The 23,243-nt window shown below is 58.0% G+C and overlaps 1 protein-coding gene across 2 annotated transcripts in view; it reads left to right on the top strand.

Moving 5' to 3' along the window:
• The window catches only part of TSPAN9 (tetraspanin 9), a 193,938-nt gene that overhangs the window by 72,521 nt on the left and 98,174 nt on the right, over positions 1-23,243 (top strand). Inside the window, exon 1 of one of the 2 annotated variants that reach the window (XM_033867178.2) lies at positions 1,512-1,690. The exons of the other annotated variant lie outside the window; for it this stretch is intronic. Coding sequence (XP_033723069.1) covers positions 1,582-1,690 — 109 coding nt within the window. The 5' untranslated portion in view covers positions 1,512-1,581. Of the gene's footprint in view, positions 1-1,511; positions 1,691-23,243 lie in introns of those variants that run through there. 2 annotated transcript variants of the gene reach the window in all.

Raw genomic sequence — 23,243 nt, 5'->3', positions numbered from 1 at the left:
CGCCACCAGGGAAGCCCTCACTGCAGCTTCTATTTGATTTCTCTGATGACCGGTGACACTGAGACCTAGAAATGGGGTTTTGAGCACAGACTGGGGTTTTTAGCTCTTCCATCATCAAGGAAGTTACTCTCTGCCAGCCAAGGAGGACCCAGAGAGAAGAAGACATATTTCAGGGATGATAAGTAAACATAGAGCTCCAAGTTTAGAATAGAAACGGCTGCAAGTGCCTTGAGGCTAGGGCTGTGGCTTGTGTCCTTTGGCACCTGCCTCCCCTTTGGTGGTGAGGATAATGCTCGGTGAAGACAGGGGACGGCAGAGACTCAAGGTTCAGCTGGAGAGGCACGATGGGGGGTGCTGCGGGGGTGTGGGTTACAGAGCCCGGGTTGGGCTGGATTCAAGGTGTGTACAGGCCTCTCAGATGCGGCTCTTGCTCTGCCAGCTGCTGGCTAAGCGCTGTGAGCACAGCCCCCCGTGGTCCCTCTGCAAGCTTGGGATGGCAGGAGCTGGGAGCTGTGGGCGACAGATGTGGACCTTCACCTGGAATGCAGGGGCCAAGGCGGTGGGTCTCCTCCAGGGTCCTTGGCCGGCACAGGGGCTGGGAGTACCTTACGCTGGACCTGCAGAGTCCCTGTCTGGGGCAGTGTGCTTGCTGGGCCCATCCTCTGGCTCCTTTGGGAGCTCTAGGCCTGATTCTGCAGGGTCAGGCTGTGGACAGATGCCCTGGGAGGGAGTAAAGTCGGCACCGGCTGCAGGTCTTTGTTGATGAAGGCGCGGCCGGGGTGATTCCCGGTGTAGGGCCTTGGGCAGCCCCCAGGCTACAGGGGAAGAGCAGCCCCGGGGCAGCCATCTGTCAGAAATAATGCACCAAAACTTACTGTAGAAGCTCAGATGCCGCAAACCTTTCAGCTCAGCTCCCTGCGAGGGGCCCTGCAACTGTCCTCAGCAAAAACTGTCCTCTCTTCTTTATCATCAGAAAAATCTCGTCTCTCTCTGCTACACCAACTCCTTCCACATGCTTCAAACCTTCTGGTTGATGAGGCCTTCGTGAACTTGCCTCTCTGCCCTCTCTTCTTTATGCCTCCTTCACGTCAAAACCAAGAGGGGGGGCAGCACGCGTGTGTCCCCAGTGCATGCGCGCCAGGTGCTCTGGGGGCGCCAAGTGCTCGGGGGCGCTGGGTGGGCAAACCTCCGACCCCCCCGAAGTTGCCCAGCGTGTAGCATGAAGAGCAGGGTGTGTGGACACTAGTAATGCGTGCGGGACCGGGTGTGAGAGTAACGAGGACTGGGGGGGGTCCCGGCAGAGGCGTGTACTCACTTCCTGCCTCTTCCCCACCCCCGCCCATCCCCCTGCCTCCCGGTCTCTTTCCGTCTGGGAAGCATTATTACTCACTCATGACGCCTGCATCCCGTCTCTCTGCGGACAGATGTCTCCAGAGAGGTTGGAGGGATCGGGGAAGAACAGGGTGTGGGTGGGGAGGATTGGGTGAATCTCAGCTCCTCTCCCAGGCCCCCCCGTCCCTCGGGAAGCCAAGGCAACCTCCCCCCACCGCCCCCGCCGTCAGCAAAGCACCTGAGGAGCAAATGACTGGATGGGAGGTGGTGCGTGGCCACCCGCCCGCCCCCTCTCTGGCTGGCACCGGACTGGCGTGCGGATGTATAAGCTCAGGTTTGGACCTGACTCAGGAGGAAGGTAGGAGAAATTCAAGGGGGTGATCTCATGTGGCAATAAATGGAGCCAGGAACACGAGGGGTGGGTACCTGCGCCTTCCGTCATTCCCTCCTCGGCCCAGATCCGGTGACAGTACTCTCCACGGAGGCTAGTCAGCGGACGCCGGCTGCTCTGTCACCCACTCATGGGTCTCATGCCCGTTGGAGCATCGGACAGGGGCGCAGGCCCTTCACCCTCGCTGCGTTCTCTCTGTAAAGCGCTCTGCCCTCCCCATAGGGAGCAGAAGGCGCTCCGTCCGTTCCGGGGGTTTGGGATGGGCTGTCGGGAAGGCTTATTGGCCCTGGGGCTCTCTGAGGACGTGGTGGAGGCACGGGGAGGACTCAACTCCAGGGCGTCGGGGCAGACAGAGGGAGTGCGTAGGGTCTGGCTGAAAGACCTCTGGCCTCGAAATGAGCAGCTCTGATTTCTAGATCTGGTTCAGATATTAATTAGTTTGGTGTCCTTGGAAAGGTCCCCTGGCCCCTACGTTTTAGTTTCCGCACACGTCAAATGATGATATGCATGCCTGCCCTCCTACCACCCAGGGTCGTGAGAAGGACCATGTGTGTTAGCCATGTGACCGCCTGGGAGAAGTGCAGTGCAGAAGTCCTGTGACGTCACTGCTGATAACAAGTGCTGTTGTCGTTACACTCAGGCCGCAGGTATCTAGGTATTGATGGGGTCGTGAGCAGTTGCAGCTGGAAGGGCTGTGGATCCTCGGGCCGAGGTCAGGCAGTTCAGAGCTGGGTGTTGGTGAGGTCCTCCCAAGTCCCCGAGCTCATTGGAGGGGCTGGAGCATGGCGGTGAGCCTGGAGCCCTTGACAAAGGGGCAGCTTTGAACAGTATTTGGAGGAGGGAAGAAGACTGGGTCAGGCATCACGGTGGCAGAAGTAACGGTCCTGCAAGATGCCACCTGGGGGTGGAGGAGGTGAAGAATGCAGGGAGCCCAGACCCCGGCTCCCCGAGTCAGACGGAGCCATCCCCTTGGGCCTGCGCGGGGGGGGCCCTTCTGCCCTCCTTTTGGGGAGCTGCGTAGCAGTGGGAGGGCTCTGATTTAGGAGAGTGTCGTGGGGGGGCGAGGCGTCCCAAATCCCCCGTCTGTCATTTTCTGGCTGCTGTGACCTTGAGCCTGTCCCTTACCTGTCTACGTTCCGCTTCCTTCATCTGGGAATCATCATACCTGTCTTACAGGGTCGCTGTGAGGATTGAGTGAAGCCATACAACAGCCTGGAAATAGAAGGTGCTCAATAAATGTCACTTAAATCTGAATTTCTCTCCCATCCATCTCGTCTGTGGCATTTGCTGAGAATATTCCAGAGCCTTTTGACACATGCACACCGGTCCAGGCCAGGGCTCAGTATTTTCCTTCCTTTCTGTGGAGACAGACATTGCAGCTGTGCCAATGTCACACCAATAACCTCTATTCTTGTGTCAGACCTGCCTGTCTGTGTCCAGTTCGCCTCCAGATATCAGGGAGCGTGGATTTTGCATGTAATGTATGTTCATAGGAAAGAAATCAGAATTCAAAAGCAACTTTATGAGAAAACTTCTAGAAGCAGAGGTCTTTCCCTTGTCATCAAAATCACATACCTGGAAACAAAATCTAGTTTGTGGATGTGGGCGGCATAGAGAAGGTCTCACCCAGGCGGCCTCTGCTGCCGGCGGGGGTGGCCTCGGCCCCATCACTTGGCTCTACCAGCCTCAGAGTAGCTCACCTGTAGAATGAGGCGGGTGCAGAGACCAGGCCTCTCCGGTGAGCCAAGCAGCAATGCTGGGGATGCTGACATGGACCCCAGAGTGGAGCAGAGCGGCCAGCATGGCCACGGCCCCTGCTGGGAGGGCTGCAGGGGAGGCTTCCAGGGCCACCAGCACGTCACTACCTGTTGGGCGAGGACTCTCAGATTGTCCTCTGTGAAGTGTCTCCTGTTTCTAAAGTTCTCCGGCTCGTAAAGTTGTGGGTTCGCCTCTCTGCTTAGGTGACCGATAGACATCTTAATGTGTTGACAGCCCCCTTGGCTTCCCTACCCTATTTCCTCCTTATAGCACCAGGATCCAGCTTTCCTTACTCCCTCCACTGCTACGGCCCTGATCTGAGCCAACATCCATCATCTCTTGCTTGGATTTTGATAAAACTTCCCAAGGTGTCTCCCTACCGCTGCCCTTGCTCAAAGGTACCACAGAGACCTTCCCCGATCATTATTTATAATAGCTGCCCACTCCGCACCCCGTATATTCATGGTCTCCCCCATCCCTCTTTATTTTCTACTTAGCTTGTCAGACACGTATTTTTTAGTTCTTTCTTAATTGTCTTTCTTTGTCACCCCCTTGCCCTCAAATCAGAATGTAAGCCATCTGAGGGCAGGGATTTTTGGTGTTTTTCTCCTTCTGGTTTTGTGCGATGCCGTAAACCTAGTAACTAGATTGCACGACTAACCTGTGATCTTTAGAAACTGCTGTCAGTTTGGAAATTACTGTCCACCCTCTTGTCATGTTTGCCTTGATGCCAGCGCCAGTCCCTGAGGGTCCCTTGCCCTGGGCATTCTGGCCTCCCTGCTGTCCTGTCCCCTCCCCCTGGCAGACGCCTGTCTTTCCTGAATGGTTAGTTATCCGGCCCTGTGTTCTGTATGGGTAGATCTGGTAGGTAAGATGATTGAGGACCTGGTCTTACACCCCAGCCCCTTTGCCCAACACAGCCCTAGCGTGTAATAGAAGAGGCTCAATAAATTCATTTTCCATTCCTTTTTTTTTAAAAAAAAATTATTTATTTTTGGCTGCATTGGGTCTTTGCCGCTGCATGCGGGCTTTCTCTAGTTGTGGCAAGCGGGTGCGTGGGCTTCTCATTGCAGTGGCCTCTCCTGCCGCGGAGCATGGACTCCAGGTGCGCGGGCTTCAGTAGTTGTGGCTTGTGGGCTCCAGAGCGCAGGCTCAGTAGCTGTGATGCACGGGCTTAGTTGCTCTGCGGCATGTGGGATCTCCCCAGACCAGGGCTCGAACCCGTGTCCCCTGCAGTGGCAGGAGGATTCCCAACCACTGTGCCACCAGGGAAGCCCCCATTTTTCATTCCTTTACTGGCAAATGTTTTAATGAATTGCTGTTGACAGATGATTAAAATTCAACCCTGGAGATGATCTGGGCTTTTAGAAGGTGTGCCTTACGGGCTGGACAAGGGGCAGTGGCAGAGGGTGGTCTGCACTGGGTGGTGGGATGTGGAGGGGCGTGGGTGGTGCAGCGCTGGGAGAGGTGGCAGAGGGACGGGGCTCCTGTGTCTGCTTTGAGAGTGGCCACAGCCCCCAGAGGGTGAGGAGTGCATCTATTCCTTTAAACTTCCATGGAGAGTGGAAGCTGCTCCTTGAGATTTTAAAATATGCTTCACAGTCCCGATGGTGTCAGGTAGCTAGTTTACAGGTCTGTCCTGGTTGTGATAACTCAGGCTAAGCTGGATAATAAATGAAAGTGGGACAGAGCCTCTGGATAAATATTGCTACAGAACATCTTGGCCGGCACAAATCACAGGGAAAAAATCTCCGGGCTGCTTTTCATTTCTCCTCTTCCTCCCTGGCCCTCTGGCAGCAGCCGGCAAAGCAGGACCCATCCATCACAGCTCCCCCATCCCCACCTGCTCTCAGCACACTGCTGTGGAAGGAGGGATGCAGACTGGTCCTGGGATGCAGGTGCCGCAGCTCTGCCTTCCTGCCCAGCTCTGCGGGTGGCCCTGGGAAGCCAGCACAGATGGGACCATGGCCGTTCTCTATTCAAAGCCGTGCACCACTGCTTAGCTCTGCAGGCCTGCTTATCTCTAAAACGAGGGGGTTAATAATCAGTGGTTCTTAGTCTGGAGCGAGCGTCTGCGTCACCTGGGAATTTAAAAGCAGCTCGTGAGTCCTGCCCTAGCGCGCAGTCAGCATTGCAGGGGGCTAGTCTTGGGTGTTTCCTCTCACCTTCCTGGGCCCCTGCTGGGGTGCTCCTGGTCAGGACCATCGACGGGACACATGAAGAGTGAGATGGGTGATGGGTTAGGTGGTGGGATGGGCCGCTTTGTGTGACCCTCTCTGGCACTAGATCCATCAGCACTATCACTTAGCCTGGATTTCATCATCTTCGGAGTCGCGCTTGCCTTGTAATCAACGTCTGCCTGCAGGTATTGATTGCGGCCATTGGGAGCACAGAGCTGCCATAGGCGTGTAGGTACCAGAGGTGACTAACCAAAGGCAGGGGAATCTATCAGCGGAGAAGGATAGTCTCCTGCAGGGCGGCCCTGCCCGCCCCACCTCCCCTGCTAGTCGTTTGGGAGTCTTTCTCAGTTTTTCTCCCGACCCCTGCATCCACATTCTGTGATCTCCTTCCTCACTCTGTCTCTCCATCCCCCTGTCCCAGTGCAGATGCTCCGGGGCTCCTGCCTGAACCCTAGAGTAGCTTCCTATCCAGCCCCCCTCAAGCCGTCTTTACCGAGCTCCGGGGCGGCCGTGCCCGCGGGCCTCGGTGCCTGTGCCTGCCGCCGGGGGAATGTGCACCGTGCCCGGGTGGATTCACTGCGGTGGCCGCCGGTCATCCTGGGGGCAGAGCCGGGCTCTGCGCGGCCTCGCGGGCCCTGAGTGGGGCTGCAGCCCTGCCCTCGAGGCTCCCACAGGCTGCAGCCCTACCCTCGAGGCTCCCACAGGCTGCAGCCCTGCCCTCCTGCTCTTCTTGTCCCGCCGTGATCCCGTCACCTTTGTCCAGCCTCTGGGTCTCGCCTGTGCCGTCAGCTCCCCCTGGGACGGGGATGCCCTTCCTCCCCCTCTGCTAGGCCGGCAGGTGCGACTCACCGCTGGGTCGGCCCAGGTGTCCCTGGCGGAGAGGCCTGACCATGGAGTCGAGAGCCCTGGGGTTTGTGTTGCTTCTGTTACTGCCTTGCTGGATGACTCTGGATTCATTCATTCTTCCCTCTGGAAGCTCATTTTTTTTCCGGTGTAAAGCGGGCACACACCCGAGTGATTTCTAGGTCGCCTTCCAGTTCTAACCTCCCTAGTTTTGTGTTAGAGACGCAGAGCGTGTGTCTTGCGTGCCTCGACAAGGGCCTTCCTCAGGGGCCTGGTGACAGGCCCAGCGCACAGTGCTGTGCGGCCGTGTTGTCAACCTGAGCGGGACCTCAGGAGCCTCCTGATTTGGGGGTGCGCACGCTGCCGGGTCTCGAGCGTCCCCCGCCCGGCCCCTCATCTTTCCTTATTTGCTGAGCCGGCCAGGAGTGCTCACAAGGCCCTGCTCGCAGCTTTGTGCCCCGTGTGATGTGCGGTGTGGGACCAGCCTCTGACTTCTCGAGGGCTCTGTGGGTGCACCCTGCCGAGTGGAGGGTGTCCTCTGTGATGTGCTGGTCCTGAGGGACTTAGGAGCCAGGCGCTGGGCCCCGGGAGCAGGACAGTCCTCAGCCTGAAGCAGGAGTGGGCGGGAGACGCCCTGAGGGCGGCGTCGGGCGCTCCTCCTTGGCCTCGAGCATGAAGGCCTCGGGTGTCCAGGCCCCTGGAGGTGTCGGGCCTGGAGAGACAGACAAGGAACCAGGAGGCCGCCCCTTGAGCTGCAGCATGGCCGCCCCGGGGAAGGTGTGTGATGGGGTGCAGCGAGTTCAGCAGCCTGGACTCCGGAACCCAGGCTCCCGTGCTCATGTCCCCTTGGGCTCTGTCCCCAGCGCTCAGAGAACTCACTGTGGAAGGCCCGGCCTACCTGGCAGTGGTCGTGGAGGCCCCAGGGAAGGGCAGCGCCTTCCAGCTGGTGAGGACCTTGGGGTCGGGGGAGCCTTTCTCGGGCTGGAACCCGCAGGGCATTCCCGGCACCTTGTTCTTAGGCCTCAGTTTCTGCTTCGGCCCAGGTTGCCCCACCCTGTGGCCGCTGTGGGACCGGCATTGCACCGCTCTGGGGAGTCGCTTTATAAATAGAAAGATACTTAACACCCGAGCCTGGAATCAGGCAGGGAGGGTGGCTCCAGGCAGCAGTGTTTTAAAAATGAGCATTGATTTCTGGGACTCTGCACACTGCATCTTAACCAGACCCACGCTGACGCCCGGCACTCTGCTTGGCCCCGTGCCTGCTCCCTGCCTGCTTGGAACCCCCGCTGCCTAGAGCCCCGCCCTCCCAGGGCTTTGGATCTGTCTACCCCACCTCTGTGGACCTTCTCTGCCGGCCGTGCGTCTGTTCGATGGGTCGTTCATGCATTCGTTCGCTCATTTTCCCCTGTTAGGGGCCAGGCGCCGTGCTAGGTTCTGGGATCCCAGGATGGACAGGAGCCCTCCCCGCTGCCCCTCCTCCCCGTCTGAGCACTGAGACTCGCAGGGTGGCAGGCAGCGTGAGCCTTAGTCCAGGGCTCCGAGTGCAGAAGAGAATGTCCGGTTTTGCCTGGGATCAGGGAGGCGGGCTTCACGGAGAAAGCCGAGCGTGGCCAAGGGAGGGCGTGCGTGTAAGCGTGGCCAGTGGACAGCCCCAACCAGGTGACGCTCCACTCCTCCCTGCTAGCCCCCCACGGGTCAGAGGATGCTCTGTCAGTGTCTGCTGCTTGACTAAAGTATTTTGTCCCTTGGCCTGGTCACAATTGAAAAGTTAGTTAAAAGGAGACTAAGCCGTTGACTAAGCAGCTTCACCACCACTAGGGCTTCCTTCCTTTTCATCCAGTGACTTGGACCCCTTTCTGGGGCCTGGTCACAGGCGAGAGGGTGTCAGGTCACTGTCAGGGAAAATCCCAAGGAAAAGGTACCCCAGGTCCCATCTTTTCATCACACCCCGGCCCACCCTCCCCTACTAGGCCATGAATTGTGCGTGTTTTAGGTCCTACTGAGTCCTGTCCAGTCTGCCCCAAGGTACCCACCAGGGCTGTTCTTCAAACACGCCTTAAAATCGTAGCCATTGAAGTGTTTCAGCAGGTGAGTGAAATGAGCGGGCCTGAGTGTTAGGAGGATGGCCGGCCGCCTCCCGGAGAGGAGGCTGGGAGGGACCGAGGAGGTGCACCCCACTCTGGCCAGCACCGGACGGCCTCGCTTAACCAGATGCATATGTTTTACTAACCTGGGGGGTGAACGGCGATAGCTTGGCTGTTTTAATTTGTATTTCCGTGACTTTTCGTGTTCCAAGTGTTTCTTACAGCCAAGAAACAAAGTAGTGAAATTCCTCATGGCAGAAGTTATTCACACAGAACCCACCTCACCGGTTGGTTACGTGGTTGGTGGGAAGGATGGTGCGGGTGCTGCCTGGGGTGTGGGACTCTGCGAGCTCTGCCCCGGGAAGGGGTCTGGCCCGCTGACTGGCCTCCCGTCAGATGACGGGCTCCTCGTGGGCCGCAAGCAAGTCTCGCGTCGTGCTTGACCTCTCCGAGCGGGTTAAGACAGCGGGGTCTTCACCTCGTGCCCCAGGTCACAGGGCAGTGTCATCCTCTCCCCACGGCAGACTCCATCGTTCTTTGTTTCTGCCCGTTTCCCTTCCTCCCCTCCTTTCCTCTTCCCTCCCTGCAGTGCTCAGCGTAATATTTCTTGTGGTCTTTTCCCTCCATCTGCATTTCCGTCTCCATCTGGTGACCCATAGGGATCGGGAGGTTTCTCACCCGAGTGCTACACCCAGTGCCCGAGAGTGAGGCTTCTGGAACAATCAGCAATCGTCTTCCCTTCTCCGAGGGTTTCGTTGCAGTTTTCAGAAAGAGCCAGGGAGATAGGTGGTGTAGAGACACGGCCACTTCAGAGGCAGCATGTCCGGACCGAGGAGACAGGTGGGGCCCGGGCTGCTCACAGCTGCTCTTGGCTGCTGTGACTGGAGGTGGGTTAGGCCCGCGGGCAGGGGCTCTGTGGGAAGGGGCTCCGTGGCAGGGACTCCGTGACAGGGGCTCTGTGGGAAGGGGCTCCGTGGTCAGGGGCTCCGAGGCAGGGGCTCCGTGGTCAGGGGCTCTGGCAGGTGCTCTGTTGGAAGGGGAGGGTGAGCTTTCTGGGCAGGTCTGCCCCTGCTGCCGGGGAGCTGCTGGGCAGGGGACACCCTGTGGCCGTCTCCCTTTGTTCCCATCACACACAGGGATCTGGTTGCTTGTCCTCTGATGTGGTTTCTCCTGGGAGGTGGAGGAATGAGAGTTATTCAGTAGCTTTTTAAGCAGAGGAATGTGTGATTTGAACAATGCTGGGCCCGGGATGCCCTGGATTCCTCAGTTGATGTTGGCATTAGACAGGAACCATCGGGGGCTGGAAATAGGCCGTGGGGCCCAGGCGGAGGGCCCATTGTTGGTGGCAACGCCATGGTCACCATCGCTTCTCATCCTGGAACCAGGGATGCCGCAGACAGGAAGGCACCTTCCAAAGTCATCTAGGAAGGAAGGGACGGGGCTGATCCCATGCCGGGTGCATTGCATTACATGCCCGACACGACGTGGCCCAGCCGGGCTCCAGGTGGGGTGGGGTTCAGCCTGCCCAGGGTGGTGGTGAGCACCTGCTCCGGTCACCTGTCCCTGTCCTTAACAGCTCTCTTCTGGAGGCTTCCCCTTGTGTTTCAAGACCATTCCTCGCATCCTGCCTTAAGTGAAACAAGACCCTAGCCCACTGTCCTCAGCAAAGAGCCTTCGGATGCACGAGGGCCGATGTTCTCCCTCTGTTTTGGGGAACCAGCGGGAGGTGGTGTTTCCTTCAGCCACATGAGGCAGACAGCTGAGTAGATTTTGTAGCGGATAAAATATTGGCTCGGTTCAGAATTGGTTTTCTCTAGTTTAATGGGTTAGGAAGGTATAATTCTGTGCTGAGCTAACTTCATGCATTTTTTAAACCAACTTTGATTTGTTTCAGCAATCAAAGAGGAATACGCGAATAGAGTCCATGTTATCCATGGTCCGTTTGAGGTTTTGCTTCACTGTGACGTGGGCACTGATCTCCTGTTTTGCAGGCCAGCATCCTGCGTCCACTTTCCCAGCCAGGGTTCTGTCCAGCAGATGATGTTGCTGGATCCCATGACTCAGGGACGCATTTTCCCTAGGATAAGACTGTCTTCTCACGGTACACGTAACTTGTTGGCATCCTTTTTAAGCACATTTCCATCTCGGAGGGTGAATCCAAGTGTACTTCCCTCAGTTGGGGTGGCCGCCTGCAGAAAGTAACTCGCTCTGAATTTCGTGCCTAGAAAGTACATATTCTCATGGGCAGCTGGCCCGTGTTCTGAGACTCTCGTGGGCCACACATGTCACCTTGAAAGACCCAGGCTGTGTTTCTCAAACTTTATGACTCAGTGTGTGCATGTGTGTGTGTGTATATACGTGCATGCTCACCCTGAAAAAAATGTTTCGCAAAACTGCTGTGTGAGATACATTCTGGTATTTTCTGTTTTGTTTTAATTTTTAAAAAATACTCTTCCTGACCCACTAAACTGATTTTATAACCCACAAATGAGAAATGACCCACCCACAGTATGAAAAGCGCTAATCTGGGAGTTCCTACAGATGACAGCAAATGGAAACAATTAGCAAATTAGTTCATTTGGGTCACAGTCACACATCTGTTATACCTGTTATAGCTCAGATTCTTTATTTCTCAAAATTGGATTTTTCTACTCTTTATTGTCACTGATGCCTCCAAAGTGAGTGCCTGACAACCAGGAAGCTTGAATTTCGTGCATTTTTACAAGGACCCTTGTCAGTCGCTATTTTAACATCATGTTTCTGAAATAAATTTGATCTTAACTCAAGACACAGGTTTTTATTGAACAGAAGATTATTTTTTGTAATAGAATTATAAACAGAGCCCTGCTTTATGAATTTGCTAGTTTACTCAACCATTGTCATTGAGCGTTTTCAAGGTGGAGTAAATTAGCAAATGAGTAAATGAGCATATCCGTGAGTTGGAGCTGGGGATTCAGAAATGCCACCTTCCTGCCCTCAAGGAGCTCACCTCCAAAAGAGAGGGGAGAGACCTGCTGAGGAAACACAGTGAAGAGCAGAGGCATTCACGGAGGCTGAGTCATAACGACTGACTTAGGGAGGTTGGGAGGGCAGGGGCCGGACGAGGAGCAGATGGGGTTTGAGTTGGGTCTTGCAGGATGCATAGGAGTTCAAGTGGAAGGTCTGCCAGGTTGTGCTGAAGGAGCTGGTCTGCTCTTCAAAGAAATTTGGAATAGAACCAGCCAAGTTTTTAAGTTGGGGCAACGAAAGATCAGCTTATTTTAGAAAGATGATTGTGAGGACAAACGTGAAAAGTGCTCAGGTGATGGAGATGGGGAGAGAGAAACCAGGCAGAGGTGTTGGTGATAGTCTTGTGTAGGTTTCGGAAGGAGGATGAGGTTGAAGAGCCTTGCCAAGGGGATGAAGGAGAGGAAGATGGATGGGTTCGAGGCCCTGGGAGCTGGCTTGCATCTGTGGGGTGAAGAGGTAAAGTAATAGAGTCTGAGGAATCTCTCTCTCGGTTTCTAGTTTAAGTGACCACATTGGTGGTGATGCTATTAACAGTAGAAAATACCAAGGGAGGAACAGGTAGGTGTTGGAGAGAGAAGATAACGAATTTAGATTTAGATCTGTGGGCTCGCGTTTCTGTCGGACGTCTGGCTGGAGGTGCTCCGCTGCTCAGTGACCTTGGGAGGCGGGGGCGGGTGGGGGGCGCATCTGGAGTAAGATGGAGCAGCCTCTCTTCCTTCTTTGGCCACATGCTCCTGGTCTGTGTGGTCCAGGACCTGAGCTCTCTCATCCGTCAAATGGGGAAGCAGTGTTTATCTTGCAGGGTCGTAATGAGGATTGGAGAAAACAGATATTAACATCCTGGCACAAGGCGAGCACTCCAAAGTGCTGTAGCATCACTCTTAGTGATGTGGGCTGAGAGGAAGGATCCAGGGCTCACAGCTCAGTTTTGCCAGAAAATTACAGGTGTCTTCGGACAAGTTACATCACTTTTCTGGGCCTCAGTTTCCTCATGTGGATATGGAAGGCATTGAATTTGACCATCTCTTACGTGCATTCTAGGGCAAAAATTCTGTGATCTTCTGAACGTTGAGAGAATTTACCAATATACTGGATGTTAGAACTGGGGCTTTAAATCACTAGTGTCTGTAAGGATGGAGAAAAACTAACAAGATGAAGGATAGTGGGCAGATGTTTACAGTTGCCCCTGTAGCTCAGGTCCTTACTTGGGTTACTTAGATGTAGAAGAGGCAGGAATTTTGATCGGGGAGCTTTGGTTTGAAGCGCTTGAGGTCAGACAGCGGGCAGGCCCCGGTGCCGCTCAGGGCTCTGTCTCCGATGGTCACAGTGTGAAGGGAGGTGGTACCAGGCTGCACTGGTGGGGATGGAGCGTCCACAGCCAGCCAGCCTGTTGCCACTTGCAATGTTCAGATTCCATGGAGCGGAGTGTCCGGCTCATTCATCCAGTGCTTGGTCACCAAACGATTCCGTGCCCCTACTACGTGCCAGGGGCTCAGACGTAGCAGTTCAGGGCACTGCGTTTCAGGGAGGGCAGGAAGGCGAGTTGGGCCGGGTGGCAAAGCCCTGCAGGCTGCCGAGAAGGGGGTGTGTTGCTTGGAGAGGGAGGCTCGAGCGACTTGACACTGTCTCCCTACGTGTGACAGGCTGGCACCTGGGAGAGGAATTCGGCCTCCGCTCTACCGCTCCAGAGGGGAGAACTGAATCTTTTAGCCAGGGTAATGATGATGCTGCCACTGAAAAGAAATATCGCCTACTCTTTATTAAGTGCAGCACGTGCTGGGCACTAAGCAAGGCACGGCGTGTGCGTCACGCATCGGCTCCGTGCACGTGCTCATGATTCGTGGAGCAGCGAGTGACATGGGAAGGGGCAGAGCTCCTGTCACCAGGCTGATTCCATGGCCAAGCCGCCCAGGTAGAAGTTAGAGGTGGGCAGCTGGGGCTCAATTAGGGAACAGCTGCCTGGTGACAGTGTTGAAGCAGCGGGTGAAGCCTGTCTGTGCGGGGGGGGGGGGGGTCTCCCCAGGGGGTTTCTGCAGAGGGGAGGAGATTGGAGGTAAGCGAGTAACTCTTCTGGGCTCCCTGGATCCTCAGGAAGCCGTCGGGGGAGGTAGGCTCTATGTCCATTTTGCAGACAGGCAGACTGCAGGCACCTCAAGGCGTTACGTGGCTCGCCCAGAGTCACACAGGCCCTGAGAGACGGGACTCAAGCCTGGGTCATCTGATCCCCCCACCCTGTGTGCCCTTCCGGCCGCCCGCTCTGCCCCCCCAAACCCGCCCCGCAGTCCTGCCTTCTGGGCTTCCTTGCGCCTGTTCTCCCCTGCTCCTTTCTGGACCCCACAGACTCCCAGGCTCCACACGGAGGCCACGGCCAGCACCCTGGCTGGTGGAGAGGTTACCACAGCCAGTGTGTGTGCACGCGTGTGCGTGTCGTGGAGGCCCTGCGGTCGGTGAAGTCTGGGGCTGTGTGTGATGTGGCGTGGGCAGGCTGGAGTTCCTGGCACTGCGGGGCTGGTGGACAAGGCGGTGGGATCTTGAAGGGCAGATGCTCTGCCCTGCCCCCTGCAGGCCCCTGCGCTGCCGTCCTTTCTGAAAGGTGGGCCCCGAGGCAGCAGATTAGGGAAGTTAATTGCTGTTAATTCACCCAGATCAGGCAGGCTCTCTGCTTGGGAGATGCCCTGCCATGGAAGGAGGAAGCTGCTAATTGGCCAGTTCTGGTTCCTGACGGGGCCCTGGGGGGTTGGGGTGTGTCTGAGTGCCTGCTAAGCTCCCTGGGCCTGTGGCTGCCCCCGCCCCCACACACCCCCGAGCAATGGCCTTGGTCTTCGCCTGTAGGCGAGCTCTCCTCTTTCCTTTCCTTTTCTCTCTCTCCCTGGGCTTTTCTTCCCTCTCCTCCCCCATATTTCTGTTGACACGAGATGCCACCAGGAGAGCCAGCTGGGCCAGGTTTCCAGACATCGTTCATTCATTCGACAAGTGCTCATGGGATCCCTGGCTCGGGACTGGGACATGGTGGAAGCTCTGAGGGGACATGGCGAGAATCCGACTGTGCTCTGCTCTCCCGAGGCCAAGAGTCCGCTGGCCAAGACGTGATCTGACCACGCGGCTGCTCGGGCTGAGTCAGCGAGACCACGTGATGGGGGCGGCAGGGCGGGGGGGCCTTGAGAAGGGGGATTGTAACTGGGCCATAGGCCCGAGGAGCCCCCAGGCTGGAGGGGGGAGGCTAACGGAAGCCTGGAACTGGGGCAGCTGGAGAGAGCTGAGCCAGGCCCGCAGGCCTCCCCGAGGCTGGGACAGGGTGGTGGGTTCAGGGTCAGGGTGGGTGGAGGGCGGATCGAAAGCCATCTCTAGGGGGGTGCAGGGAGCCCTGGGTGTCTGTGCTGTACAGCTGTGTCGGGGTGAGGGCCTGTCTGAGGTTGAACAAAGGCAGAACCCGTAGCATTGACTCTACAGCATGAGGGGGAGGGGCAGCCCTGCAGTGACTTCATCCTATTGTTCTGTCCCCCCCCATCCCCCTGCATTAGGCACGTCTGTGAGGATGGGCTCCGGCTGACTGAGTGGTTTTGGCAGATCTGTCCCTGCTGGAGGGGGAGATTTTGGCCAGGGTGCCTCCCCAGCTGGTGTGACTTCAGATTACGGACTGAAATGTCTCAGCGCCACTTTGGTGATCGTGTGCAGATGTCTCTTCAGGAGACGCACCAAACAGGGCGGGGGGCGGGAGTCTCACACCCCCCAGATCCTCTGGTTTTGGAAGATTTCCTAGAGGTGGTGGGACTTGAGTTGCTGCTTGGGTAGTGGATCCAGTGAACCACTTTCTCAAGGCGGGGAGGGGGGTCAGTAACAGAGGAGGTCATCGTAGCCCTGGCTTCAGAAATTCTGACTTTGGTACCCGACGCCTGAGGACTCCGAAGTGGGGGCCTGGGCGGCTCGCTGCGGGAGCGTGGGACTGGGTGGCGGTGTGAAGGCCTTGGTGCAGGTCATCTCATTTTCCATACGATGCTCTCTGCACCTACTTCGGGGAGAGTCACTTGTGTGAAATCCCTTTCAACAATGTACCTTTTTTTTTTTTTTTTTCTGTAAACGCAGGCTGCTGTCATTGCTTTTACAGTTATAATAGAAATGTTCAGCAGAGTCTGGAATGATGGAAGGCAGGGGAGGGGAAGGGAGGAGAGTGGACTGAATGGTCTCTGAAGACCCTCAGCTTCTGGGATCTTCCTCCAACAGGGAAATTCAAGGAATTTCCCGCTTCCTCCCCCTAATGCAGGTGGTGGGTCTGTTTCTTTAAGGTGTGGGTGGCAGGTTCCCTCTCGAGGTAGACGGGGAGCGAGGGGAGCGAGGGGGTAGGTCGCAGAGCTCCCTAATTACACCACCTTCTGGATCTCCTTCCCTCTTCCCCGGGGTGCTGATGGTGCTTAAACGGAGCAATTAGAGCCAGAGGATGTGGCTGGGAGCCTCAGGCATGTGTGACCTGTCTGCCCTGGGCTTGCTGATGTCCTGCGGCAGGAGGCTGGCGGTGGGAATAGCTCACACCCAGGGTTTCTGTTCTGTGCGTTGCTTCTCCAGGCAGCTCCTGGTTGCTGGAGGTCCTACGGAGGAGGGTGGGTTGGAGCAGGGCGTCCGCGTCGCACGACTTCAGGGAACCGTCTTCCCGGAGAACACAGTGTAACCGTCCCCCCGGAGTTGGGGGTGGCAGCCCTCCCGGAAAGGGCTGCAGCTTGGGGCGCCCCTGTTTTGTCACCGAACTCTCTTGATTCCTTGGTTCTATGGTCTCTATCCTCAGGTCTGGTGCCCGGTGGGGTCGGCAGAAATGTCCGTAGTAGTGTTGCTACTGATAACAGCCCTTGAGACTGAGCTGTCCCCCTACCGCTTCCGTCACATGTGGCTCAGAACACATTTGGGACTACCATTTGGTCAACAAGGGTTTGTTGAGCGCAGCTGTGAGCCAGCACTGTGCACAGTCGCTGGGGAGACCGAGAGGGGAAAAGGCTGGGGGCCCAGTGAGTGAGCCGGTCCCAGGTCTTCTGTCCACATCGTGGTCTGTCTCGAGTTGTCAGGCCCCGGAGGGTGGGTGCAGTGGGAGCTCCAGCGTGGTTGGAATGTCTGGGGGTAGGCAGGGCGGGACCAGGACTCATTCTGATGTGGAAACTCAGGGGTCACATTCAGCAGTGGAATCTGGGCGTGCCAGGGCAGCCCTTGACTCACTTTCCCACGGCTGGTGGATCTGAGGGCGTGGACGGGAGTTTCCGGTCCCTCCTAGGAGTGCTGCGGTCACAAAGGATGACTGGCCCCCTTCGGAGCTCCCCAGGTCAGTGCTCCTCTGTGAGCTGGCTGCTCCTGCCTGCACCCTGGGCCACCAGCCCGCTGTGGTGACGAGCTGCAGCTGGGCCCGCAGGGCTTAAAATAGCTGGGTGAGCTGGCCGCTTTGCATGTGGGGCGCCCGCGGGGCATGATGGGCAGCTGCCTGGAGTTGGGGCGCCAGTGGCCCTGACCCAGGGGTGATCAGTGCTCTTTGGGAGTTTCTCCCGATCTCAGGGCTGGGGGACAGGGGGCGGTGTGGCTGGGGGCTCAGGTGTGGCTGGTGCAGAGGGGACGCGAAGAGCTTGTCTTTCCCAAGACCTTTTAAGGGAAGGCCTCGAACCTGACCTTGGGGCCTCCTGCTGTAGAGTCAGAGGGCTTCAGACCCGGCATCCTTTAGCCATGTAGGGTCCCGTACAGCCTAAATGAGATGAGAAAATGAGATGCAGAGGTGGGGTGCCAGGTCACGGGCACCTGGAGTCCCAGCTGGGCGGGCACTGACCACTGGGCCCCTCGCTCCCCAGCTGCCTCCTGTTGGGTTGGGCAGAAGCCTTCTCTGGGCTTTCCTTCACTCAACAAGTATTTCCTGACTAATGACCACGTGTAGAGCTGTTCTTGGCTACGGAAACACAGCCAAAACGCTGCCCTCATGAAGCTTAGTTCTGGTGAAGAAGAGAGCTCCTAAACAATCAATGAATAAAAGAGCAAATTACACCGAACACTGGGGTTACGTGCTGTGGAAAGAGCGGAGCTGGCTGACGCTGGGCGCACTGGGGGAGGTACAGAGTTCAGTGCGGCAGCCCTTGAGGAGGTGGCTTTGGGTGGAGCTGTGAAGGAGTGAGAGCTGGCAGAGCAGACACCTGGGGCAGGGGTGACCCAGAGGAGGGAGAAGCCGGCGTAAAGGCTCCCACGTGAGAAACGGCAGGAAGGACCGAGTGGCCGGAGTGGAGGGATGAGTGGGGTGGACGTGTGTGTGTCAACGGTGAAAATGCTGCGAGAGCTTTGTCTCTTACTCTGGGAGAGATGAGGGCCGTTAGAGGGTTTTGTTTTTTTATTTTTTGGCCACGCAGCATGTGGGATCTTAGTTCCCCGACCAGGGATCAAACCCGTGCCCCCTGCAATGGAAGCGTGGGATCCTAATCACGGGACCGCCAGGAAGTCCCCCGCTCGAGGGTTTTGAGAAGAGCAGGGACCTGGCCTGACTTACATTGTACGGGAGCTAATGTCAGCGGTCTTTCTCTGGTTATTAGGCCACCTGTGGGGGACCCCGGGAGACCCTCCCCATGACGTGTGCAGCCTCCATTCCTGTCCCCACCCCCAACGTGCGACTTCTCCTGGGAGGACGAGCAGGGTGCTGGGTTCTTCTCCTTGCCGTGGAGTTTCTCCTGGACCGAGGGAGCTGGGCCGTGGCAGTGGTTGGCCGGAGGCTGCTCGTGCTGGCGGTCAAGAGCCTGTTAGTAAAGAGTCGGGAGATTTGCCATCAGGAGCTAGAAACTGGCCGCGGTGGGAGTATCTGCACCGTGGAAAGTGGCGCGCACGACGAGCCACGGCTTTTCCCCGGAGAGCTGGCTGGTAAACGTGGACCGCCCACCCCTGGTTGTCATCCCCACTCTCCCTGGGCCGGGGTTTCGGGGGGCGGGGCCTCTGCCTGCTTTCATTGGCACCCACACCAGCGTTCAGGCTCTACGAGGTCGGAGTGCAGCGGACGTGTTGGCTGGGGGGTGACGTGGGGTGGTGCTGGCGTGTTCCCTCGGATTTCCGAAGCACGCCCATGGGCCGGTGACGGGGTGCTTCTCTTTTGTTCCTGGACGCGTGGTCCCGAGGGCCCTCGCACCCCACTTCTTTCCTTCCCTTTGCCCCCTCTGTGTGTGTGGGACGGCTTTGTGCCTCTGTGCATAAGAGCAGCGTCCAGCACCAGGCCCGGGCAGAACCTAGGCGTAAGGAGAGGGCTCTGTTCGGAGTGAGGAGCCCCAGCTCCGCCACTAACTAGCTTAGAAGAGCCCTCTGCTCTTCGGGCCTAGTCTCCTCGTGTATGACTGGGATGACTGCCCTGCTTGTGTGTCACACACGCGTGCGGTGAGAACCAGCTGAGTCCCCGTGATTACGCCTTTGCACTCGACGTGCAGCACCTGGGGCCCCTCCTCCACCCGCCTCCAGTGGGGGTGACAGCCCAACACGCTCCCACTTCCTCCAGGAAGCCTTCCCGGATAGGCCAGGCCTCCCTGCCCTCGGTTCACACCACCCACTCTGGCTCGTGCTCGAGCTGCCTTTTCAGTTTTCGGCTCTTCCCCTGCGTGGACGCAAGCTCCTCGGTCACAGGCACAGTGGCGAGCCCAGGGCGGCCCACAATGGGTACTTGGGGAGTCTTATTGACTGGTAATGATTGTCTGTGTCCTTGGTCTCTGTATGGAGCCCTTGAATGTGCTGGCTGGTTGTGTGTGTGTAGATGGGAGGTTCTGAGGTGTAGACGGCCCACCTGGTAAAGCCCTTTCCCAGCAGTGCCTCTCTGCTCCCCGGAGTCCTCCCTAACCGCACTCTGCAGACGAGGAAATGGAAACAGCTCACTCCTTTGTTCATTCATTCAAAAAACGTGCACGCTGCTCCGAGAGCTGTGCGTCTCTGGTCCGGGTCACACAGGTGGCAAGTGTCAGAGCTGGGCCTGGGCCTGATTCCCTGCAGTCTGAGCGTGTGCCCTGTGCTGCGTTAGGACGAGTGGGCACCCACGGAGGGATGCCGGGTGAGGCGAGGAGGGGCGGCGCCGGTGGTCAGGACCTGATCCCGCTGTGTCGTCCCACCCGGCCGAGGCTGGCATTTCGTCCGGCCACGGTGTGGGGGAGGGGGAGAGCAGGTGTGCCCTGGCGCCCAGCCCGAATGGGATACGGAAGCACCCCCTGGGGCCGGAGCTTGGGGGATGAGTGACACGCATCACCCAGATGCGTCAGGCCTCGCGGAGCCCAGAACATTCTCTGAGCTCCAGGCTGGACATCTGAGCCCCCCAGGGTTCAGGAGGGGACCGAGGCTGCCCGGTGACCCTAGAGGGGGCCTCCAGGGCGAGGACAAATCGTGGTGATCTGGCAAGATGCGTGCCCATCGGCAAGGCTGAGGGTGGTGTTGGGGGGCGTCCAGTGCATGGGCCGAGGTGAGTACACACAGGGGAGGCAGGGAGGCTTGGGGGCTGTGCACTGCGTGAGGGTTCAGTTAAGGGCCCTTCAGATTTTTTATGTGTCCACCACGGATCCTGCGAGAGGAAACTCGGTGGGTTCATCCCCTCAGGGGCTTCCCGTAGGAAGACATGCAAACAACCTTGATACAGGGCAGAGTGAAATCAGCGCCCCGAAGAGAGGTGGGTTAGGGACAAGAAGAGGGCCTCTCAGTTCGGGGGGTCCTTCGTGGAGGACGTGGCATCTGAGACGCGCCTCAAAGCATCCACTGAAGGCAGAGGTGGCTGGGTGGCGGCGGTGGAGGGCGGCACGGAGCCCCAGACGGAGACAGAGAAGTGGGGAGCTCCGCGTGGTGGGAGCTAGGGCACAGGTCAGGACTGACAGAGCACAGCGCCAGAGGTCATGACCCCACGTTTGAGTACTTGTGTCAAATCCCTGGGGAGCCAGGGAAGGTTTTCAGCTGGCGAGAGGGGCAGCGTGGCACCCCCAGGGCTCTGTCTCAGAATAGTTATGTGGCAGCCGGTGGCAAGGTTAATTGTGGAGGGGACTGGAAGCAGGGACCCCGGGAGGGAGAACTGGGCCAGCAGGAGCCTCTGCTTTCAGGGTTGTGTGGGCCGCCTGCATCCTGGGAGGTTTTGAGCAAGGCTGGGTCCCCATCGTGTGTGGGCGGGTTCCACCAGCAACGACCCTCTGCTAGAGCAACCGGAGAGACACTGTGGAAAGAACTTGCCTAAGAGTTTCGGTACCAACAGCAGACTACCTTCAGGTCTGGGGTGGCCCAGACGCTCCTCTGAGGCCCCTCAGTAGGAGGCAGCCTGAATGGCAGCCTCCTGGACGCGGGGCAGCCTGAGTGGGCACAGGGGAGGGAGCCTCACTTTACAGAGTGGCCAGTGCTTCAGAGACCACAAGGCTTCATGCACTGAGACCGCCGAGTCCTCAGACAGCCCAGTTCTACCCAACAGAGATGCGCCCACCACTCATCCCCACGCCTCTCGTTCCCTTCTGCTGGGGGGCGGGGGGGCTGTGTGCAGCCTCCCCTCCCCCATGGCTTCAGAGCAGATGGGGTCCCGGCCACTGTTCTTCTCTGTCTTCTTTGGAGCATCTGCAAATGCTGTGTGCCTGCTGTTCTCCCTGCAGTGGTTCCAGCCTCAGTGAAGAGGCAGGAAGAGGCAGCAGCTCCTGAATCGGCGGGAGGGCCCCAGCCGCATGGGCTGCTCGCACAGGCTGGCCACTGTGTCAGAGAGCGCTGTCCCTGCCGGCGGTCAGTGCCCTGCATGGACTGGCTGAGGAATACTAGATTTGCTGGGTCAGGAAATTCCACTGGTGCATGACAGTTACCTTCGGGCTTCATTACACTTCCCTGGGCCCACTGCCGGGCCTTATCTCATTCTCCGCAAGCTGCCTGCCCTCCTTGATAAGCGCTAATCACGGTGCCTCATTGCTGCTGGGCATCCGGGAGCTGATGGCGTGGATGGCGCGGTGTGTGCCCACCGCACACAGCAGGCCCTTCTGGGGCATCTGACAGGGAGGCTGATTGGGCTTGGGGTGAAAGGTGGGGCTCGTTTGGGTCTTGCCTGGAAAAAAGGGCCTGTGAGCCCAGGGGGTGCCGCTCCCTGGGTGGGCCCCCAGCCTGCGCCCTGCATCCTGTAAACCTGCTCAAATAGGAGGCATGGGAGCCCTCACTCCCCTCCCAAAGGCAAGGCCCATTCTGCTGAAGAGTGGCTGTCACCTTGCTCGAGGTTCCCACGAGGCCCGCTGTCTGCACCCGCTGTCTGCACGCGTGTGTTCGGTGGTGATCTCACAGCTCCTGTGCGCTGGGCACTGGCTCTGAGCCAAGCGCTGGGATACAAAGATGATGGACGCAGCCCTTGCCCTGAAGGGGCTCACAGTCTGGGGCCAGGATGTTGGCGAGCAGGTAGCTCCGCGGTGGGATGGACTCAGGTGCGTTGGCGCTCCAAGCAGAGGCCCGAGCGCGGCTGTGGACACTGGCATTCAGGGTGCGGGGAGGGAGGTCCAGGCAGAGGAAGCAGCAAGTGCTACAGCTGGGGGCGAGGCAGACGTGGGAGGTCTGTTCTGGTGGGAGGTTAGCCAGGTAAGGGCGGGGGTGGGAGAGCACCCGGCGTCCAGGGTCATGTGTGCTTCACCCCCGCCTCCCTTCCCAGTCCCCTTGCCGTGAAACCTCACTTTGGCTGGGTGTGTGGACGTGTCCTCCCCAGACGTCCTGGGCACTCGTCTCCCTCTGGCTTCGCCCAGCCTTTTCCCACCAGCATGCTCTTCCTTCTGCTGCCCTGATCGGCCCTGCCCATCTCCCAAGAAACAAGGTAGGTCCCGTTTCACTGGGTGGGAATTTCAGGGCTGGAAGGGGCCTTAGAGAAGCAACCAGTAGAAACTTCCTGTTCTGTAGTCGAGGAGGTGGAGGTAATTGGCGTCCTGAGGCTTTGTCCCTCAGGCAACCCAGGAAGCCCTTCTTTGGCGGTGCTGCCATCCCAGCCCCCGTGCCCCCCCTCCTTTGAGCCCCTCCTCTCGTGTTCACCCAGCATTCTCTGGTCCCGCTGCTGGTCACGCATTGTCCTGGGTTCAGCCCCTGCTGCCCTGGGGTTTATGGTCCGGTAGGAGAGCCAGACAGCAAACTGTCACTCAAGTAAGCATGTGCTTCCAAACGGACAAGTGCTGCAGGAGAAGTGGAGAACTGAGAATTTAGGCTTTAATTAGGCGGGGTGGGAGGGGAGCCACAAAACCAGAAGAGACTGTTGTGAAGTACTCACAAGAACTCAGGGGTGAGAAGAAGTACGTCAGTTGGTGGGTCGAGGAAGAGCATTCCAGGCAGAGGGAACAGCATGGGCAAAGGCTCCGAGGAGGGCAAGCTCCGCAGGTTCACTGGTTGGAGCACAGTGGGCTGGAGAGGTGGGCAGGGGCCAGTCCTTCCAGACCTCCAGGGTGGCTTAAGGAATTTGGATTGTAATAGAAAAGTAGAACAGCAAATACCACACACACACACACACACACACACGCACGCACGCACGCACGCACGCACACGCACACACACATACACATGACCATAATCTCAGCAGAATGGAAGCCACTGAGGGCGGTAAGAGAGCAGTGTGAGTGAGAAGATGGGCCTCAGGCGGGGGCGGGAAGGAGAGCCCTGGCCGAGATGCTGCAGGAGCTGGACCAGGGCCGTGGCCGTGAG

Source organism: Tursiops truncatus, chromosome 11, assembly GCF_011762595.2.
Source record: "Tursiops truncatus isolate mTurTru1 chromosome 11, mTurTru1.mat.Y, whole genome shotgun sequence".
Taxonomy (NCBI): Eukaryota; Metazoa; Chordata; class Mammalia; order Artiodactyla; family Delphinidae; genus Tursiops; species Tursiops truncatus.
The sequence above is the reverse complement of the archived record's forward strand: the minus strand, read 5'-3'. Positions and strand labels throughout refer to the sequence as shown.